The sequence below is a fragment of the Solanum pennellii genome, chromosome 9 (genome assembly GCF_001406875.1).
Source record: "Solanum pennellii chromosome 9, SPENNV200".
NCBI classification, from domain to species: domain Eukaryota; kingdom Viridiplantae; phylum Streptophyta; class Magnoliopsida; order Solanales; family Solanaceae; genus Solanum; species Solanum pennellii.
Window position 1 is genome coordinate 83,427,371 of NC_028645.1, and position 20,482 is coordinate 83,447,852.

Genomic DNA, 20,482 nt, shown 5'->3' on the forward strand with positions numbered 1-20,482 from the left:
ATTCAATCTGATTAATTTTAATTAATTCTCTTCTACATATAGTTTGTTTGTTTATATATGTTCTTTTTGTTCAGTTTACTTTCTTTTCCTTCTTTATTTTGGGAAATTTCTCACCTCATCATTCACTCTATATATAGCATAAGTACCTTATACTCATTCATACTCTTTTAATGTCTTCCGAACCCTCTTCGCTGGAAAATCAGATTAATAGTAACTCAAGACACTATTAAAGTATACTATAGAGAGAGATATAATTTACTATAACAAAAAATAACTTTTAGCGGCATTAAATATTGATATTAATAAAAATTACTAAATTCTTTACCAAAATTAGTTACATGTCATTATAATCAATGTCGTTAAAGACTTTTAGGGACATATACAAAGAGTGTTAATTGCCGCTAAAGAACATTTTTAATGTAGTTCTGGTGGAGTGGTTGAGATTCATCCATCCTTAATCAGAGATTTCACCTGCAATTTAAATTTAGTCGGATTCATATGTAAGTACTAGACACCGGCATAAAAGAAAAGAAAAAAACTCATCTATAATAATAGCTTAGCTAGAGGAAAATGCCAAATATATACTAATTATTTAAGATAAATCATGCTGTAGATACTTTATTGAAAAGTCTGAGTTTAAAAAAAGTCAATCAATTACTCTGCCAACTTAACTAGTAACTAGTCCACAACATCATTACTCCAATATATACAAAATGTTTAGATGATTATTCTATAAATAGAGACAAAATGTTCATTAGTTTCCTCATCCTCACAATTATAACAAAAAAACAACTAATAGTTATATAAGATATATATGGTTTAAGAAAAAAAATGGAATCAAAAGCATTTTTCCTAATTGTTTTGGCTATTTTACTTGTGATAACATCAAAGGTTACAGCTAGGGAGTTGGTTGAACGTAAGTTTATTTCCTACAACTACATCTCTTAATTAATTTTAACATTCAAATATTATTACTAATAACATATGATCATATATTCTATAAAATGTTATGACTTATGATCATCACAGAGTTAATAATACGTATATTAGCTTTCTAAACAAAATAGCCAACATGCTTATGTTTGATCATAATTTGTGCATGTAGCAAAAACATCCGATACGCCAAATGATGGCCCCAAATTTATAGGAGGTGTACAACCAGGATTCGGAGGAGGGGGGTATGGAGGAGTATTCCCCGGAGTAGGAGGAGGATATGGTGGATATCGTGGTGGTGGATACCCTGGTGGTGGATATGGTGGATATCCTGGTGGTGGATATGGTGGATATCCTGGTGGTCGACGCGGATACTATGGAGGTTATCCAAGAGGAGGATATGGTGGATTTTATCCCGGTGGTGGTTATGGTGGAGGAGTTTATCCTGGTGGTGGTTGGTATGGAGGATTTCCTCGCAACTAATTAATTAATTACATATTAAGGGATATAATGCACCTATGATGTATCAGTTATCGTGTCCATGATAAACATTGAGTAGCTAAGTGCAAAACGGCTAACTATATATGGCTTTATATATTTTACTTTATGATTTAGCAATAGTTTTATTGTTGAAAGTATGAATAAATGTAACATAAATCTCCATTCATTTACTACTATATGGATGGATGGTCATGTCTTTTTTTTTTCTTTTTATATAAATGTATGAGGACGAACTTATATAAATCTCTTTCCTTTTTAGAGTGGTTATTTATTAACGGAATAAAATCCACCGATAATTGGTGAGAGAATTAAAAAAATTTAAAATATTTGTAAAATCTAATCGATTTCTTTAAATTACTTAATAGGTTACTATTCTACCGCTAGACCATATTTGAATGCATGTTTATCTAAGTCTATCTTTTCTTTTCTTTTTTTATACTTTTAATTGCATTTTTGATAAAATAACTGACGGAATTTGTGAAAAAAATAAAATTACCGCTGAATGATTTATCTATTATTTTTAATGATTTAACCACAATTTTTAGTTTTTGACCAAGTTAATCAATTTTCTGAATATTATTTTTAATATATTTTTTTGGAAAAATTACGTAAATGAGTCATAAAATATAAAATAATTACATTTTGATATCCAAATTCAAAAGAATTTAAAAAAAAAAAATACACATTCTCTCATAAGATATTACAGCTCATACCCTTTTCTTTATTAACGATGATAATTTTCGCTTAACTGATACTAAATTGATATCATATATTGTATTGATATCATAGAAATTGATAATTTTACTTAACTTTTATATATATATATATATATATATATATATACATATATTGTGCCAACTCAATAATAATATATTTGTGCCAACTCAAATTTTGATAAGACGTCTATCGAAAATTTGCTATTTATGTAGTGTTTCAATGTCAAAGTGCTATCTTTAAAAGTCATAAATTTAGAAATTAAAGGTATCTTAATGTGCCATATCTTTAATTAGGCTAATAAGAGTTTGTTCTTGCTCTTTCTCATAGACACAGTGACGGACATAGAATATCGATATTAGATTCATTTGATTTTAATAATTTCAATATAGATTGTAAATTGAATTGGGTATTTATTTAGGTTATTTCCTACCTTACCCTTTCAATTAATTCACAAAATACAAATAATTAAATATAAACTCAGGATTCACTCGATAAGTTAGGTTAAGCCGAAACTCCAATTGGGAGCGTGACATCCTCTATAAGGGACAAGTTTATTTAGGAATTAATTTTTCATGTTATGTGCTATATAGCAATCAAAACGTATTCAGATAAACAATATTGTTAGAGAAAAGTTTTTACTAAATATGAAACTTCTACTTGGTAAATCGAGACATTTATAACATTTTTGGATACTAAAAGACGCTACCTCTGTTAGAGCATATATTACAATAATATATAAATTAAATATAGTTAATTAAAACAACACGATCTGTTCAATTCTTAACCATATATATACTTTGTCATATAAAGCTAATTAGGAATGTGCAATATTTAGTTATTTCATTTAGTCTAATCTGCCAACTTAATTAATAACTAGCGGACTCTACTAATGCAAAATTTCAAATTGAGCAATACTATAAATAGAGGGAAAATGTTCATTAGTTTTCAGCAATTATAATAATTCAAATAGTAGTTATATTTAAACAAAAAGAAAAATGGGATCGAAGGCATTTTGGCTAATTGTTTTGGCTATTATTCTTGTGACAACATCAAAGGTTGCAGCTAGGAAGTTGGCTCAGAGTTCCATCACTTCCTTGAAAAAGGGTAAGCTCAGTATGTCGTATTTTATGTAAAGAGACTATAGTTTGAAAAGTCAAATCATTTCTCTCATAAACTTTTTTATAAATATTTTGAATCGCTATCTAAATTGAATCGTAATATTTTTTCATTGTTCCATTCCATCCTTAATAAAAGCCTACATTATTTTGTTCATCTAAAAATGAAGTTGTACAGTTAAGTAATATTCAAGAGCTTAATTTCCACAGTCACACAAGTTTGAGTAGGTGAATTACACAACCTTTTAGTAATCTATGAAAAAACCTTGCAAAAATAATATTTTTTTAAAAAAATATTTAATATGGTATATATAGTTTTTTAATAAAGAATAATTTTCTTTAATATGTGTATGATATATGGTGCAGGAGAGAGAAGTAAGACAAATGATGCCAAATTTCTCGGAGGAGGGTTTCCCGGAATCGGAGGACTTCCAACTATAGGTGGAGGGGTACTTCCCGGATTCGGAGGACTTCCAAAAATTGGAGGAGGAGGACATCCCGGAATAGGAGGACTTCCAACAATAGGAGGAGGAGGACTTCCCGGAATCGGAGGACTCCCTGGATTTGGAGGACCCTCAGGAATTAGTGGAGGAGCACTTCCAGGAATCGGAGGACTCCCTGGATTGGGAGGACCCTCGGGAATTAGTGGAGGAGCACTTCCAGGAATCGGAGGACTTCCAAAAATAGGAGAATCTCCAGGAATAGGAGCACTTCCTAAAATTGGAGTACCTCCAGGAATTGGAGGACTTCCCAAAATCGGAGGACCTTCGGGAATTGGAGGAGCAGGACTACCAGGATTAGGAGCACTTCCAAAAATCGGAGGACCTTCGGGAATTGGAGGACTTCCAGGAATAGGAACACTTCCAAAAATTGGAGGACCTCCTGGAATTGGAGGACTTCCAGGAATAGGACCACTTCCAAAAATTGGAGGACCTCCAGGAATTGGAGGAGCAGGACTACCAGGATTAGGAGCACTTCCAAAAATCGGAGGACTTTCGGGAATTGGAGGACTTCCAGGAATAGGAACACTTCCAAAAATTGGAGGACCTCCAGGAATTGGAGGACTTCCAGGAATAGGAGCACTTCCAAAAATTGAAGGACCTCCAGGAATTGGAGGACTCCCCAAAATCGGAGGACCTTCGGGAATTGGAGGAGGTGGACTTCCAGGATTTGGACTTCCTGGAATTGGAGGGAAAGGAGTTTTTAAAACTGAAAGACTTCCTTGATCTAACTAATTAATTATTAAAGAATATCTATGAAGAATATCCAAGGTGGTTATATATATATATATATATATGAATAAATGTATATTACAAAAGATTGTGTTGGAGTGATAACTAATTTTTTATTTTTAATTAAATGTTTCAGACCTGGATATGCATGTAATGGCTTTTGACAGGAAACACTTTACCTTTGATGTGTAACTTTTCAATATGAATTTGAATAAATTAGACTCAAATACAAATATCAAACAACACCAGACAGGGAAAAAAGTATGACCAAATGTATGACATTCATTTACTGGTTATGAATAATTTATCATATCATGTTTCTCTATATATATAACTTTCCCTTTAAAATATTATCTGAATTATAGAATCATATTTTAATAAATTGTCTTAGATATATTTGTAGCTGGAAATGAATAACATGATTTGCAATATTTCTTTTATAAAATCGCTGCCTCATCAGCGTTATTCCAAAATTATTTTTTAAGGAAAATTGCTGCTAAAGCAACGATAATTTTTGGGAAAATCGCTGCTTTGGCAGCGATAACTTTACCGTTTTTTATTTTTAAAAAAATATTAATATGCTATTTATTTATTTTTAAAGAAAAAGATTGTCTTTTTTTAACTCCGGAATCATGAAATCTTTCTTTAATTTGTTGTTCTCCAAAGTTAGCCAATAGATCTACTACTAAACACTAATAAAAACAATAGGTAGAAATTGATCGTTTTCGATTAATAATATTAAAATAATAAAAAGAACTTATTGTTAACTATTTGGGTTATCGATTTTCACTCATTTTTATAGTAAAAATATTGCCTTCTCCCAGTGAAAAAGTAGATCAATCATAGTCAATAAGTAGATCAATCATAGTTGAAAATAGTGGATTTTCAACAAAAACTTGTAGATGTTAGGTTTCAAGAAATAACATCTCAATACTAAAAGTCGAATAATTCCATAAATTAATTTGCCAAGTGATTTTCTTTAAATAATTTGCAAAAAATTAATCGAGACGATATTCTTAAACTACACAATTATAAAATGCACGAAGTGAAAATCAAATTAAGAAAATACTTTTTCACATTTTGACACTAAAAAATCCAATCATGTACAGCGGTTTCTTTCCAAACAAACGACTCTTTACATGGTTGTGTATTATTTTTTCCCATTCCAACTCATAAAAATCAATAATATTTTCACTTATCGTCTAATATATCTCAAAATTTATCGATCATGAATGTAATATTTTAGAGATATATAACCATAAAGTAGAATATGGTTACATTAAGATGCCCAAAAGTCGAAAACTAACTCTTAAAAAGTCTCATGAAAACTGAAATTTAGAAAGGTATCTTATTATGCCATATGTTTAATTAGGCTAATAATAGTTTGTTCCATGTCTTTTTCATAGACAGGGTACGTGTGCAAAATATTGATATCAAATTCAGAGGCGTATTCAGGATTTTAGTTAGATAGGTGCATAATTACAAAAAATGTATATTAAATATAAATTTGATTAATATGACTTTTAGGTTTCTTAATATGAACCATAAAATTTTAAAAATTATAGGTCCAAAATATAAAATATTACTAGTTTTAAATTTTAATATACGCATAGGATTCAATTATATAAAAAATTTATAGTGCTAATTTATTTTACGAATTTTCAACGTAACACACTTGAAAATTTTGAAAGAATAAACTGAATACAAAACAAAAGCAAAATTAGTTGAAGCGTAAAAAAAATGTAACTTATAACCACTTGGAGAGGTGTTACTCAAAAAGACAAGTGCATCCAATCATTATTGTATTATTTTATGATACTTTAAATATGAATTCACACATGTATATTTAAATATTTTTTAAAAAATGTAATACTACTATATATGATCTAGAGAGGAGAGCATGGGTTCATGTGAACCCACGACACCCCCTCTAGATACGCCTCTGATACCAATTATATACATAGAAATATACTGCTAATTAGGAAAATGGCATATATAATTATTTTCATTAATTATTCTAGATTGCCAATTTAATTAATAAAACTAGTTTGGTACACGTACTCTACTAATGCAAATTTTCAATCTTAGCCCACACGAAATTCAAATGATTAATGCTATAAATTGAGGCAAAATGTTTCATTAGTTTTTCTCAATTCTTCTTATAATTATTATTTCATTCAAGTAAAATTTACATTTAATTATATATAGTATTAAAATGGGATCAAAGGCATTTTTGTTAATTATTTTATCTATTTTTCTTGTGATAAGCTCAGAGGTTGCAGCTAGGAAGTTGGCTCAGAGCTCCATCACTTCCCTCGAAGAGGGTACGCTTCATCACTTGTATTTTATGAAATGATGTTATTGCTTGAAAAGTCAAATCATATATAAAAATTGTTATATATAGCTTTTATAGCGAATTATTTCCTATAGTTTATTATTACAAAAAATTTTAAGAATTGAAGGTCGATTTTAACATGTATATGTATGATTATTTTTGTAGAACAAACAAATGAAGAAAACAATGCCAAATTTCTAGGGTTAGCGCTTGCACCAATAGGAGGAGGACTTCCAGGAATCGGAGCACCTATCGCGATGAGAGGATTGTTTGATAAAGAAGGACTTTTAGTAATTGGAGCACCTATTGATTCCGGAGGACTTCCATGAACTATAGTAGTACTTCTAGGTATAAATCTGAGTTAGTCGAGCCATAAACGAATATTGAATCTCAAAATTGAAAAATAAAAAATAATATGAATAAATATATCATAAATCTCCATTCATTTATTATTATGGTTGGATGGATGGTTATCATATCTCTTTTTATGATAATAAATAATCTCAGAGGGCTTAGGGATCATAAGAATAACGTTGAATAGGGTAATGCTCGTACTAGCAATGTTGGTGTAGTTATGTAGTAGTTATTTCTTATGCACGACATAATTTTAATTTTACTTATTTATTTATAAAATTACGCTCAATATTGATGCATTTATTAAAATCTCTTACATTTCTAATACCATGAATTTTAATAGATTATTTGATCATAAAAAATGAACAACTCTAGTACTGAAGAATTGGACCTGGAGAGGTTCATGAAGTATTTGGGCTTAATACAGTGTGATACTATTTGAATATTTCTAAGAGAATCGAAATATGAAAAAATATATAAACTCACGAAAAAAGAGATTAAGTGTAGGGTTCATAGCAGTGCACCATTCAATTTTCTTAAAAAAATTATAGGCGCCTAAGAATTATATAAATTATATCGATTTTAGTCCTTTAATCATGAGTTCTCGTAATCTCTTTTTTGCACATAAATTAGCCACTAGAGATAAGATCTTCGTATATAATATATATACTACATCCTCTTCTGACCCGATTAATAAAACTATAATGTCGATTGTTTTTTATTATTTTTGTGCAGCTGGAAATTGGTAAATTGCAGAAAAAATCAAAAATTAACAATAAGATTTATAATTTTCATAAATATTTGTTAAACTTATGAAACATAAGCTCAAAAATTCATACGTACAAATAAAGTGAAGAATTGTCAAACTAATTAACAATTAAAATTTTGTTATATCAATATACTTGTGAAATTAGGTTTTAGGTCTAACTCATTAATCACTGATGTGAGACTTTTTGTCACCCCACCTCACGCCCAGTGCTTAGCATCTGGTGCGTGGCGATTTTGATTTTGGGGGTCCCAATATTGAGTGAGACGAGTCCTGCTCTGATACCATGTGAAATTAGGTCTTAAGCCTAATTAACTCACACCCCAAAAGTTAGCTCAAAGGAAGGACGATTGCTTAAGCCTTATAACGAATCCACTCATCTCATTAACCATCGATGTGGGACTTTTGTCATTCTTTAACAATACTCGTCTTATAATAAATTAAAATATTAAATAATCTATAATATTATTTGCGCATCATGTCAATTTAATTTTATATTTGTGAAATTTTATTCTAACGTTTTTGAATATAGCTCAACTCAATATCTAGGTAGGTTAGAATATCTCGATGAAAGATATCAATATATCATGATAGTAAATGCAAACACCATAATCTATTCATTTCTTAGCCATATACATGTACCTTGTCATAGCTAAAGTAAAAATGTGTCACTTTTGATTTTAATTTATTTATTTGATTCTGATATGACGAAAAATTTAATGAAATAGAGAAAATTCATTACTTTTTAAAAAATAAAAAAATGAATTAAAGAAAAAATAAGATAAACAAATTAAAATGAAAAATTTTTAAAGTCTATACTCAAATTCATGTCCTAAATTAAGTATTTTGATTCTTGCACTCCGAGAGTATTAATCTAGAAAAAAATTTAATTATAGTTTTGTTCAATAAAACTACAAAAAGATATAAGAAACAAACAAAGAAATCAAAAGTCGGCAAGAGTTAGGGTACAACTTAGTCTCTAGCTCATCTAAACTCAACTCATATCAATCTAAATAAAATTTTGAATATTGATTTGTGTTAGATTTAATCCATTTTAATTCGAACAAAGTCAACATATAAACATCTATTAGCCACCGGCCCCACCCCTACTAACACGAATATCTATGATTGTCGGAATGTTTTTTAAAAAATTAATTTATTTGATTTTGACGTGACACAAAATATAAGAAAAAAAATTATGAATCTTATTATTTTTTAAAAATGAAATATATAAAATATATTAAAATATTCTTTATTCTCAAGAACCATATATTCTTTTTTAAACGAACTAAAAGAAAAAATACGACAAACAAATTGAAACTAAACTATAGTTAATTGTTTAGGAGAAATCATTTTGTAGGTGCTTTTTGGAAAAGTCGAGTCTAAATAATCTAACAATCTTGCCAACTTAATTAATTACTAGCCCGGTACTTAATTAATGCAATGTTCAAACTTAACCCCCAAGAAGTTTATGATTATGCTATAAATAGAGGCAAAATGTTCATTAGATTCCTCATCCTTCTTACAATTATTACAAAATCAATTAGTAATTATATATTAGTTAAATATAGTTTCAAACAAGGGAAAAAATGGGATCAAAGGCATTTATGATTATTGTTTTGGCTATTTTTCTTGTGATAACCTCAGAGGTTGCCGCTAGGGAGTTAGCTCAAAGATCCACTACTTCTTTGGATAACGGTATATTTCTCTGTTTCATTTTACGTAAAATTATTACTATTTAAAAAGTCATATTTTTTTCAAAGTACTCTTTTTGAATTGTTATTAGCTCATTTAGTTGAGTTGCAATACTTATCGTGTTATTCTTAAATATAAAAAATTTATTTTTAACAAAATTGAAGAGTCTATATTCAAATTCATATATATTCTAAATATTTTGATTTTTGAACTTCGAGAGTATTAAGCTATAATAACAAACCATTTTAAATAGTTTTGTTTGGTACTTACAAAAATTATAAGAAAACAAACAGAGAAATCAAATTTGGCAAGAGGTAGAGTATGTCTCTATGTTTAGATCATATTAATTATTTCATCGATCTCAAATTCTCAATCTAATTTAAATTTTGAATATTAATTCAAGTCATTTTGATTTTTATACAAATTCAACATATAAACAATTCATTTGTAACCCCTACTAACACAAATATGTATGATTATTGGTGTAGAACATGCAAATGATGCCAAACTTCTAGGAATAGGATTTCAAGGATATTTAGGAGATGGAATAGGAGGACTTCCAGGAATAGGAGGACTTTCAAGATCAGGATTTGGAGGAGTCGGATTTCCATGGGGAGGATATGGTGGTGATGGTGGTGGTCGTGGATATTATGGTGGTTATCCAAGAGGAGGATATGGTGGATTTTATCCTGGAATTGGTTATGGTGGAAGAGGATACCCTAGAGGTGGTTGGTATGGAGGATTGTCTCGCAACTAATTAAATAATTACATACTGAGGAATATTTATGTATACCTCTCTAATGTATCAATTATTACGTTCACGATAAATATTGAGTAGCCAAGTGTTATTCATATTTATATATATTTGTATTGTGTGTTAAATTAATAGGTAATGTAGTTTTGTTGTTGAAAGTATGAATAAATAAATGTATCATAAATCTCCATTCACTTACTATGATGGATGTTCATGATCATGTAATGTTTCTTTAAATAATAATAATATAATTATCATAGAATTTAATTTCTTTACGTCCCTTTCCGTCTACATATTATTATTCCAATTGATCCAAATAGTTTAAGTGAAATCCTAGTGAAGTTGAATCTTTAGTTGTGTTTGTTGACTATATTTCGCTTTACGTAATAATGGAGTTTATACATTTTAGATAATTAAATTTAGATTTTTATTTTTTTTCTATTTTTATTTTAATATACGATACATATTTTAGGATTAGATAAAATTTAAATGTTTGGATCAAGAAATTTATCGAATAATCCAAAGGAAATGAATAAATTGATCTACAAGTGGACTGCTTAAGAAAAATTATCATGTATTTGAAATATCGCTTACTTCACTCCTTCTCTCGTTTACAGAAAAATCACCATGTATTTGGAATTCCGTTCACCTCACTTCTTCTCTTGTTTGTCTCGTATGATGTAGCGGATGCAAAATTGTTATTAAGGGTATCAATGGTTACAGTAAAAAATATAAATTATTGGGTCATGTTATGTTATACATGTGGAATTATTTTGTTTGGTGTTAGTGTCGCATTCAAAATTTATTGTTGGTATAGTTATCATCTATATATAGTTTAGATAAATAATAGGAAAATGCACAAGTACCTTTCTAGACTATGATCGAAAATCCAGAGATATATTTTAACTAAACTAAGGTCCTATTACTCTCGAACTTATTTTTTGTAGTTTTGTGCACCTTTTTAGCTTTTATGTGACATTCAAATATCTCTCACGGGCCTCAATTGCGTGAAGTCACGGAGTGGTCACGTAAGACAAAAAGTATACAAAATTAAAAAAAATTAGTTCAAGGGTAATAGAAACTTAGTTTAGTTAAAATGTGTCTCTTAAATTTTGATTATAATTTAGGAGAATACTTATGCGTCTTCCCAGAAATAATCAATAATTCTTTTGAAAATGATTTATTATGTTATTACATGTTTTCTGTAACGATATTTCATTATAGTTGTAAAAAGTATTTGGGCAAATGACATTTATCAGTTTAGTTACATTTACCAAAAATTTCAGCACAATTTAGAAAATCGTGAAGATGCACTTGTAATTCTTTCCCCCTCGTTTTAAAGTAGCTTGTAATTTGCACCAAAGGTATGTCTTGATTTCCATTTTTTCGAAAATCAAATTAATTAATCTATGAAATCAATTTTTATCAAATTAACTTAATAAAATTAAAAGAGTTCGAGAAGTGAAAAACAATATATAATTAGTCAATGGGGAATAGTTTAACAATAAATTGTGAAATAACAAGAAACATATGTTTATCGTTAACACATATTCAATATAATCAAGAAAAAGAAGAATTATACATTATGGAAAATTGAAAATATATTATCACAGTATATTGTGTTACATTTTAAAACAAAATATTACATGATCAACCATACATATGAACTGAGTGATGTTTTATTCATACGATTTTAGAGTAGCAAGACCATTACTATATCATACATCTTGCCACTACATACAACGATTTATAATATTATTTGATGATTTGTTCTGAGACAATTGGCTAGTCACTTACTCATGGCCACCAATGGGAGGGTTGTATGCACCACTTCAAGGCTTGTATTTGTCATTAGGGGGCTTATATTTGTCATTTGGAGATTTGTATTCATCGTCAGGGGATTTGTATTTGTCACCTGGAGACTTGTAATCGTCACTTGGGGGTTTATATTTATCATGTGAGGGATTATAGTTGTCACCTTCATGTTTATATTCATCTCTAGGAGGCTTATATTTGTCATGTGGGGAGTTATACATGTCACGTGGATATTTGTACTCATCACTAGGGGGTTTGTATTTATCATATGGGGATCTATATTTGTCACCTGGAGATTTGTATTTGTCACTAGGGGATTTGTATTTGTCATCTGGAGACTTGTATTCCTCACTTGGGGGCTTATATTTATCACGTGAGGGATTATAGTTGTCACCTGCATGTTTATATTCATCTCTAGGAGGCTTATATTTGTCATGTGGGAAGTTATATTTGTCACGTGGATTTTTGTACTCATCACTAGGAGGTTTGTATTTGTCATATGGGGGTCTATATTTGTCACCTCGAGACTTATATTCTTCACTAGGAGACTTATATTTATCACGTTGAGAGTTATATCCAGCATTATATTCGTCACGTCCATCACCAGAATATCCGCCAATGCCATTATATCCATCATGGTGTTCATCATTCTTGTCATCCCATTTCATTGCTACAAATATCAAATATGAAATTTATAATTAGCATAACATCGAATATATATCAAATGATTATATAAGAAATACAATATATATTTCAAAGAGATAACTAATTAAAGAAAAATACTTACAGGTCTCACAGCTTATCATTGCAAAAATAGCCAAAAGAATGCCAAGAAATAGAAATTCCTTGGAACCCATCATTTTTCTTCTTCTTTAAAGCTTAGTTATTTTAATTAAAGGATGAAGAAATTGAAGCAACGTTGAGTTATATTTATACTAAGAATTCAATGTATTAAAAATTGATAAATGGTCACCTATCACTTATCTTGCTCAATTGACACGCCATGTAATTAATTATATTTCCTCCGTTTTAATTTATTTAATTTTTTAAATATTCCTTTAAGAAAGGAATTTAGTATAGGACCACAATGTTTATAGTTAATAAAAGAAAACAATATATTATTTAATTATAATTTTAAAAAATGAATATTTTAATATACACATATTTTATCTTATGATGGGAGTGAATCTCAAACAAAAGAGAGAAATGTTTTTGTTAAATATATTTTTAATACTTAACTAAAATCCCTAAGAGTAATAAATAACTAAAAAATATTATTATATTTATCATAATGCAAATTTCTACATATTTTTTACGTAATTTGTTTTTCTTAGACTTTTTTTTTTTTTTGGGAAAATTTGAATAAACAGAGACTAATTCTCCATTACTAATAAAAAAGAGATTCTTAAGTTTTACTTAAACACAAATTGTTATAAGTTATAACCATTCAAAGAACTTTTCAAAAACACGTTTGACAAAATAAAATACGTAGAATTTAAAAGTTTTCCCAAATAGGTTTTAATTACTCAGAAAATCTTTATTGCTTTAGTTTTCTATTTCATATATTTGAAGTATTGCTATCAATTTTTGTGTTAGGTGATCGATAAGTATCTTCTATTTTTAATTTTACATTTTTAATTCAAAATTTGAGATAAAATTTTGATAGAAAACACTTTAACCCTAAAGTGGAACATTCTTGTTAGAGGTAAAAGTAGAGTTGGGACATCGGATTTATCTAGGTAAAAATAGAGTTGAGACATCGGATTTATCTGAACTTAATCTTTTGATGTGAGACATAAATTTTCTTTATAACAATTTATTCAAATAGCAACAAATGATATCTCTGAATTCTTAACTTCAAAATTACAAATAGTTCAACACTAAAAACCTTAACCGTTAAGGTACTCATAATGTTTAAATCTAATTTTTGAGTTAATTTGAATCAATCCACATTAATGGTGAATCATTTAATTAAATTAGTACATAGAACACATCAAAATGACAAAGTCGTTAAAAACGTAGATCTATGTACAGTAATTATCAAACGACATTAAAGATTTGTTTGGATATGCTATATAGAATCATAAGCTCAAATCACATTTTATTTTAAGTTGAAGTTCTTTTGTATCAACATGCAATTGAATTTCTTAAATTGTATTTTGCTTTTCACAAAAATAAAACCTCACGAGTTGTAAAAGCTATCAAATACTATTCTTTTCATATTATTAATCCGTATAATATTTATGTGGTACTCAATTTTCTACCTCAGAGTCGATACTGATAAATGATTAAAAAAAGGTGGTTTTAATTTAACCGTGTAACATCAAGTCATTTCATATGATTAATTGGTAAAAATAATAAATATAACAAATCATAAAGAAAACTTGTTGTTAATGAAGTCAAACATGAGAGGTTGTTTTATGAAATTATCACTAAAAAGATAATTAACTTGAAATACCTTAATCTTGATTGCTCATAAAAGAGAGATTTCAAAATTTCTTGACTTAAATCTTATGTTTTCTTAAAATAAATAAAATTTAGAAACCTTTCTTTAGTTTTAAATTTATTCACATGGGTACATGAGGATCTAGCAATTTGATTACTGATTTGCATGAACTTGACGTTATTCTAGAAACTCATAAATTTTAAGTTCAAAGTTTGCCTATAATGATTATTGGATATTTTCGTGGGATAGTGATGAACTAATAACGGGCTTTAATTTTGTTCATACTACTTGTTATAATTAAAAGCTAATTCTAAAATTGAAAGAATAATACATCTTGCCAATTAGTTTAAAATAGAAGCAGAGTTAGGATTTTGTACGTGTCTATAAGATTGTTAATTATTTATATATTAATTATATTTTTAATATAAATAACTAGGTAATTTTTTAAAATTTTCTTTGATACTATTTATATTATATGTTTTATATAATAATATTTCATTATAACCATAAAAAAATATTCATACAAACGATATGAATTGATCATTTATGTTTTCCAACACAATCTAGAAAATCATGGGGCTCTTATAATTTCTCAGTCTTTTCATTTTAGAGTAGATTGTGTTTTGAATTTGGAGGGTGTGGGGATTGGAAACCGTTTTATTTTATATCAATATGATGAATTTTTTTTATATATTTTTAACAAATTTGTTGGTTTAAATTTATCTAGCAACATATAACATTAGGGATGGGGAAGTAATTTTCAATAATGAAGTGTAAAATAAGAAGAAACGTACATTACATCATGTAATATATTGTACAACAAAATTATTATATGACCAACAATTTATATCATGTGTTTTATTCATACTATTGATACAACAATCTGGTCTAGAAGCAGCAAGACTATTATATTACTGGTACTAATCTTGCCACTACGTACGTATACCATAGTTTTATAATAGTACACATGATGATTTGTTGTGAGGAAATTGGCTAGTCACTTAATCATGGTCTCCACCTGGAGGGTTATATCTGCCATGTGGGGGATGTCCACCACCACCACCACCACTACCTGGGGGGTGAGTTCTGCCACTTGGAGGATAATATCCGCCACTAGGCGGTTTATATTCGTCATGTGGAGGGTTGTATCCGCCACCTGGAGGCTTATATCCACCACCTGGAGGCTTATATTCACCGTGTGGAGGTTTATGCCCACCACCTGGTGGCTTATATTCACCGTGTGGAGGTTTATGCCCACCACCTGGAGGCTTATATTCACCATGTGGGGGTTTATATCCACCACCTGAAGGTTTATATTCACCATGTGGGGGTTTATATCCGCCACCTGGAGGCTTATATCCACCACCCGGAGGTTTATATCCATTGTTGTATTCGTCATGTGGGGGTTTATATCCGTTATATCCGCTACGTCCGTCACTATGTTCATCATTCTTGTTATCTGATTCCAATGCTACATCAATTGTGAAATTCTAAAATCAGCATAACGTTACATATATGTAAAATAATTAGACAAGAAATTCAATGTTTCAAAGAGATAAATAATAAAATTAGGAAAAAATAATCTTACAAGTCTCAGCCAACTCCCTAGCTACAACATCTGAGCTTATCATTGCAAAAATAGCCACAAAAAGGCCAAGAAATATAAATTCCTTGGAACCCATCATTTTTTCTCTTTCACTAAAGCTTAATTATATTAATTAAAGGATGATGAAATTGATGCATAATTGAGCTCTATTTATAATAAGAAATGAATGTATTAGAGATTGAAGGAAAGGGCATATTTGGAAATATTAGGTGACACGTATTTTAAAAAATTAGTAATTGAAGATGTGGACAAGTAATTTTTCTTTTGGTAGGTAAAGAAATTATTGAATTCACAATCGATTTTCAAGAAAAAATCAGTTAAAAGTCATCCTAATCAAGATTATGTTGGAAGAAAATTCTTCACATAAATCTAAAGGAAATAAAGAACCTTGAAAGTTGAATCAATAAAGAGTCATTTGATTTGTATAAGAAAAAATAATGATCTCAGAGTATATATATAAAAAAAAACTTACAACATGAATAAATGGGTTATTTGAATGCATTATTTATTAAACAACAAGATCAATACTAATTTCAATCGTAACATAATACTTATTGTGTTTATAAAGTTGGTTCGTGAAAAATATAATTAGTGAATTTTATTGATGAATATTTATCGATTAGAATAAAATAAACATACTACATAATATGAAACATGTGACTAAATTTATGCGTAACGTTCATTTATTAATACCTACGGTTAAAATAAATTTAAACTTTTCATAACGTATATGAATTAATTTTCGTGTATCTCAACTATTTCACCAAAAATATACCACTTTCAACTAGCCACTGTTCAGCTAAAACTTAAACAAATTATTTTTAAAAAAAATACTTATTTTTTAAATTTTTTATAAATCTCTATTTAGATTGTGATGCATATTTTTTTTCAATGCATGCAGTTGCAATTTCTAATTAAGTCTAATAATAGGGGACAACTGACAAGTCTTTTGATATATATTATTTTATTCAAAATAAAAAAAAAACAAACTACAAAGATTTAGTACTGTTCTTCCTTTCTTTTTCTTTTTTTTTTCCTAAATGGGTAATTAAAAAAAATAAAAAATTATAGCATAAGTGACAGACTTCTAATGTGAGTTTAAGAAAGTCCAAATAGTCACTTATCTATTGCCACTTCACCAAGAAAAAAAAAAGTAGAGAGGAAAAAATCGACACAGCTTCAAAGAACCACAATTTGACTATGGACTAGTATTATCGTGGTGGAGTCAGAATTTTGACGGGAAAATGTCGATGAACATTTGTGCCTCTTCCATTGTTAGTATGAATATTTCACAGTTGTGTTGATACATAGTTAAAAAGATAGTCAACTAAATATTTTATTAAAAAATTATACGGTATATCTAGAAATTAAGTTATATATAAGTTAGAAATTATATTTATATAGGGAAAATGCACAAGTATCCCCTCGATCTGTCTGAAATCTCAGAGACACACTTATACTATACTAAGATCCTATTACCCCCCGAACTTAAGTTATATATAAAGCAAATGAAGAGAGTTGGCCCCCCTCTATTTAATTTTTTTCAATTCGATATTCGATGTTTATATTAAAGTTTGCTTATTTTGAATTTGTATCATGCGAAACTTTATTTGAAAGAGTGTTTTCTATTAAGATCTTTTCATGCTCAAAATACAAATTCAAGAGTTAAGTGAGAATTAATCTCATCCGTTGTATTACATTTGTTTGTTGGTGGACCCTCTTATTTAACTTGTTTTTGATTTTCCATCCAGTTTTCGAAGCTCACGTTGAAGCTCCGATTAAATTCGAATCGTGCTCTGCAGATCTCATTCAAGAGTGACGCTTCTAACGAAATTTTCTCCGTTTCCAAAACTCAAATTGAAAACCTCCGATACGAATGAAACAGTACACCACAACTCATATTCGTCCCTCTAAATTAATTTGATACTACACTAAAAGAGTCATTGAACTTGTTCGGTGGACCCTCTTATTTAACTTGTTTTTGATTTCCCACCCAGTTTTCGAAGCTCACATTAAAGCTCCGATTAAATTCGAATCGTGCTCTGCGGAGCTCATTCAAGAGTGACGCTTCTAACGAAATTTTCTCCGTTTCCAAAGTTCAAATCGAAAACCTTCGATACGAATGAAGCAGTACACCACAACTCATATTCGTCCCTCTAAATTAAATTAATTTGATAGTACACTAAAAGAGTCATTGAATACGTCATTTAAGTCTTTAGTATTGACCAAATCGAAGATTGAGCATATATGCACCACTATTTCTAGATATTTTAGGATAAGGTAGTCCTACAAATTTTTTTAGAAAAATGAAATAGAGGATGGATAGGAAGAAATGGGGGAGGAGATTATGAAAACAGAACTTGAGTTAATAAAATAAAAATTTAGATAACTAATTATTGAGCTACTAAGATTTCTATAACTTAACAATTGATATGTTGAAAGTATTATGTGATTAGTGTCACATTTCTATATGTTCTATCGTCTATCCTAATTATCGTATGTATTTAAGTGTCTTGTTGATTAAAATATTATATGATGTTAATTTTAATATAAGTGGATGTTGATATGAAAAATTAAATATTATTTAATTAAAATTATGTTTAATTTTTTTCATCACTTTAAAATATGATATGCAATAATTTTTTATTTTTATTTTTTTTGTTTAAAATATCAAATTAATATATTTTAATTTGACTTTAGAAATTAGTCAAATTGTATGTCTAAAAGTACTATAAGACAAATAAAAATGGATGTGGGGATATAAAAAGTAAACAAATTTATATTATGATAATATAATTTAAAAAATTTAGTTACATAATACTCTATAGAGATTTTACTTAAAAATTTTAAATCATATTTAACTAAAGCATTTCTTCTTTTGTTTAAGATTCACTCCCATCACAAAAAATATATATTTATTTTGTTTTTAACAATTAAACATTATCTGATTTATTTAGTGTATATCAAAGTTGTAGATAAAGATTATTCTTTTCATTTTATTTTTTATCTGATTTTAATGTTTCATAAGTAAAAAGAATTGAATCTTATGATCTTTAAAGATAAGTAAAATGTAACAAAATGTTACTAAATTTTATAATCATGTCACGTAGAAATTTTAAAATGAAGTAAAATATAAATTAAATAAATTAAAACGGAGATATAACTAATTACGTGGCGTGGCGGCTGAATAACTGATAAGTGACCGTTTGACATTTTCTACGTACGTTAAATGATGGGCCATCAACTCCATGCACGTGCTTTAGAATTGTCTGTTTGATGTATGGATTTTAAGAGAAATAAATTTATTTATTTTAAAATTTATAATTTAAAATAACTAGAGAAATTTTTGTAATTATAAATTATTTTTTTAATTATTATTGTTTTGTTTATATTAATTATAGTGTAGTTAGTTTCCAAAATTTATTTTTTTCAATTAGTTCTCATGTTTTCCTTTTTGAAAATGGAATATGTTACTTAGTTTTGATTAATATTTAAAATTATATTGACATGAGGAAAAAAAATTCTATTAACATTTTTGTTATAGTATTAACGTATGTACTTTTGTCTTTCTACTTTTACTAAAAGTCTTAATGGTGTTTTAATATGTTTTAACTCTTAATTTAATTATTTTGAATATTTAAGATTTTTAAGATACAAACAGATAAAATGTATATAATTATGTTTTTTTCATTTCTACGAAACATAAAAAATATTTACAACTCCACCACAACACAATGATATATATTAAATCAAACACTCTATTTATCTACCACTTGTAGAGCAAGTTGTTCATTTCTTTGGTCCATACAATAATTGCATGTCCCCTCACACCTTCAATTTATGCATTCAAAATCTTATTATAAATAGAGCCCAAAAATGCATTAGTTTCTTCATCCCTCAATTTTCATATTTCATTAGTACTAAGTTTTGAACAAAAAAAAATAATTAAGAATGGGTTCCAAGGCAATTTTGTTTCTTGGTCTTTTTTTGGCTATTTTCTTAATGATAAGCTCTGAGGTTGCAGCTAGGGAGTTGGCAGCTGAGACTACCAATGGTTAGCATTTCTTTTTATTTGTTCGTGTTCGATAAAAAAAATATTTTTCATGAAAAATATTTCGTAAAAAAATATAAGTGTCTTTTTTATTTACATTTTTATGTCCAATATTGTGATATAATCCAGACAGATATATAATTTGGGGGGGGGGGGGGTTTT

The 20,482-nt window shown here is 28.4% G+C and overlaps 6 protein-coding genes and 1 long non-coding RNA gene across 7 annotated transcripts in view; 5 read left to right on the top strand and 2 right to left on the bottom strand.

The window, feature by feature from the left end:
* The first annotated feature begins 755 nt into the window (after window positions 1-755).
* Window positions 756-1,692, top strand: LOC107031486 (glycine-rich cell wall structural protein-like). The gene is made up of 2 exons (XM_015232887.2): window positions 756-916; window positions 1,106-1,692. Exons 1-2 carry the CDS (start codon window positions 832-834, stop codon window positions 1,414-1,416), a joined length of 396 nt encoding a protein of 131 aa, XP_015088373.1. The 5' UTR covers window positions 756-831; the 3' UTR covers window positions 1,417-1,692.
* Window positions 1,693-3,086: 1,394 nt separating this feature from the next.
* LOC107029811 (elastin-like) lies at window positions 3,087-4,733 on the top strand. The gene is made up of 2 exons (XM_015231258.2): window positions 3,087-3,255; window positions 3,633-4,733. The coding sequence occupies exons 1-2, from the start codon at window positions 3,147-3,149 to the stop codon at window positions 4,490-4,492; spliced, it is 969 nt and encodes a 322-aa protein (XP_015086744.1). The 5' UTR covers window positions 3,087-3,146; the 3' UTR covers window positions 4,493-4,733.
* A 1,922-nt stretch (window positions 4,734-6,655) lies between these two features.
* On the top strand, window positions 6,656-7,490 carry LOC107030679. The gene is made up of 2 exons (XR_001458119.2): window positions 6,656-6,822; window positions 6,999-7,490. It is a non-coding gene; the product is annotated as an uncharacterized LOC107030679 (long non-coding RNA).
* A 1,975-nt stretch (window positions 7,491-9,465) lies between these two features.
* Window positions 9,466-10,664, top strand: LOC107030566 (prisilkin-39-like). Its single transcript, XM_015231834.2, has 2 exons — window positions 9,466-9,651; window positions 10,137-10,664. The coding sequence occupies exons 1-2, from the start codon at window positions 9,543-9,545 to the stop codon at window positions 10,403-10,405; spliced, it is 378 nt and encodes a 125-aa protein (XP_015087320.1). The 5' UTR covers window positions 9,466-9,542; the 3' UTR covers window positions 10,406-10,664.
* A 1,319-nt stretch (window positions 10,665-11,983) lies between these two features.
* Window positions 11,984-13,121, bottom strand: LOC107029740 (DNA-directed RNA polymerase subunit beta''-like). Its single transcript, XM_015231188.2, has 2 exons — window positions 13,005-13,121; window positions 11,984-12,887 (listed from the first exon to the last, which is right to left on the bottom strand). Exons 1-2 carry the CDS (start codon window positions 13,075-13,077, stop codon window positions 12,235-12,237), a joined length of 726 nt encoding a protein of 241 aa, XP_015086674.1. The 5' UTR covers window positions 13,078-13,121; the 3' UTR covers window positions 11,984-12,234.
* Window positions 13,122-15,432: 2,311 nt separating this feature from the next.
* Window positions 15,433-16,390, bottom strand: LOC107030579 (glycine-rich protein HC1-like). Its single transcript, XM_015231847.1, has 2 exons — window positions 16,252-16,390; window positions 15,433-16,134 (listed from the first exon to the last, which is right to left on the bottom strand). Exons 1-2 carry the CDS (start codon window positions 16,346-16,348, stop codon window positions 15,665-15,667), a joined length of 567 nt encoding a protein of 188 aa, XP_015087333.1. The 5' UTR covers window positions 16,349-16,390; the 3' UTR covers window positions 15,433-15,664.
* A 3,728-nt stretch (window positions 16,391-20,118) lies between these two features.
* Window positions 20,119-20,482, top strand: part of LOC107031161 (glycine-rich protein-like) — a 1,438-nt gene continuing 1,074 nt past the window's right edge. Inside the window, exon 1 of the mRNA XM_015232411.1 lies at window positions 20,119-20,323. Within this exon, the coding sequence (XP_015087897.1) occupies window positions 20,221-20,323 (103 nt within the window). The 5' untranslated portion in view covers window positions 20,119-20,220. The remainder of the gene's footprint in view (window positions 20,324-20,482) is intronic.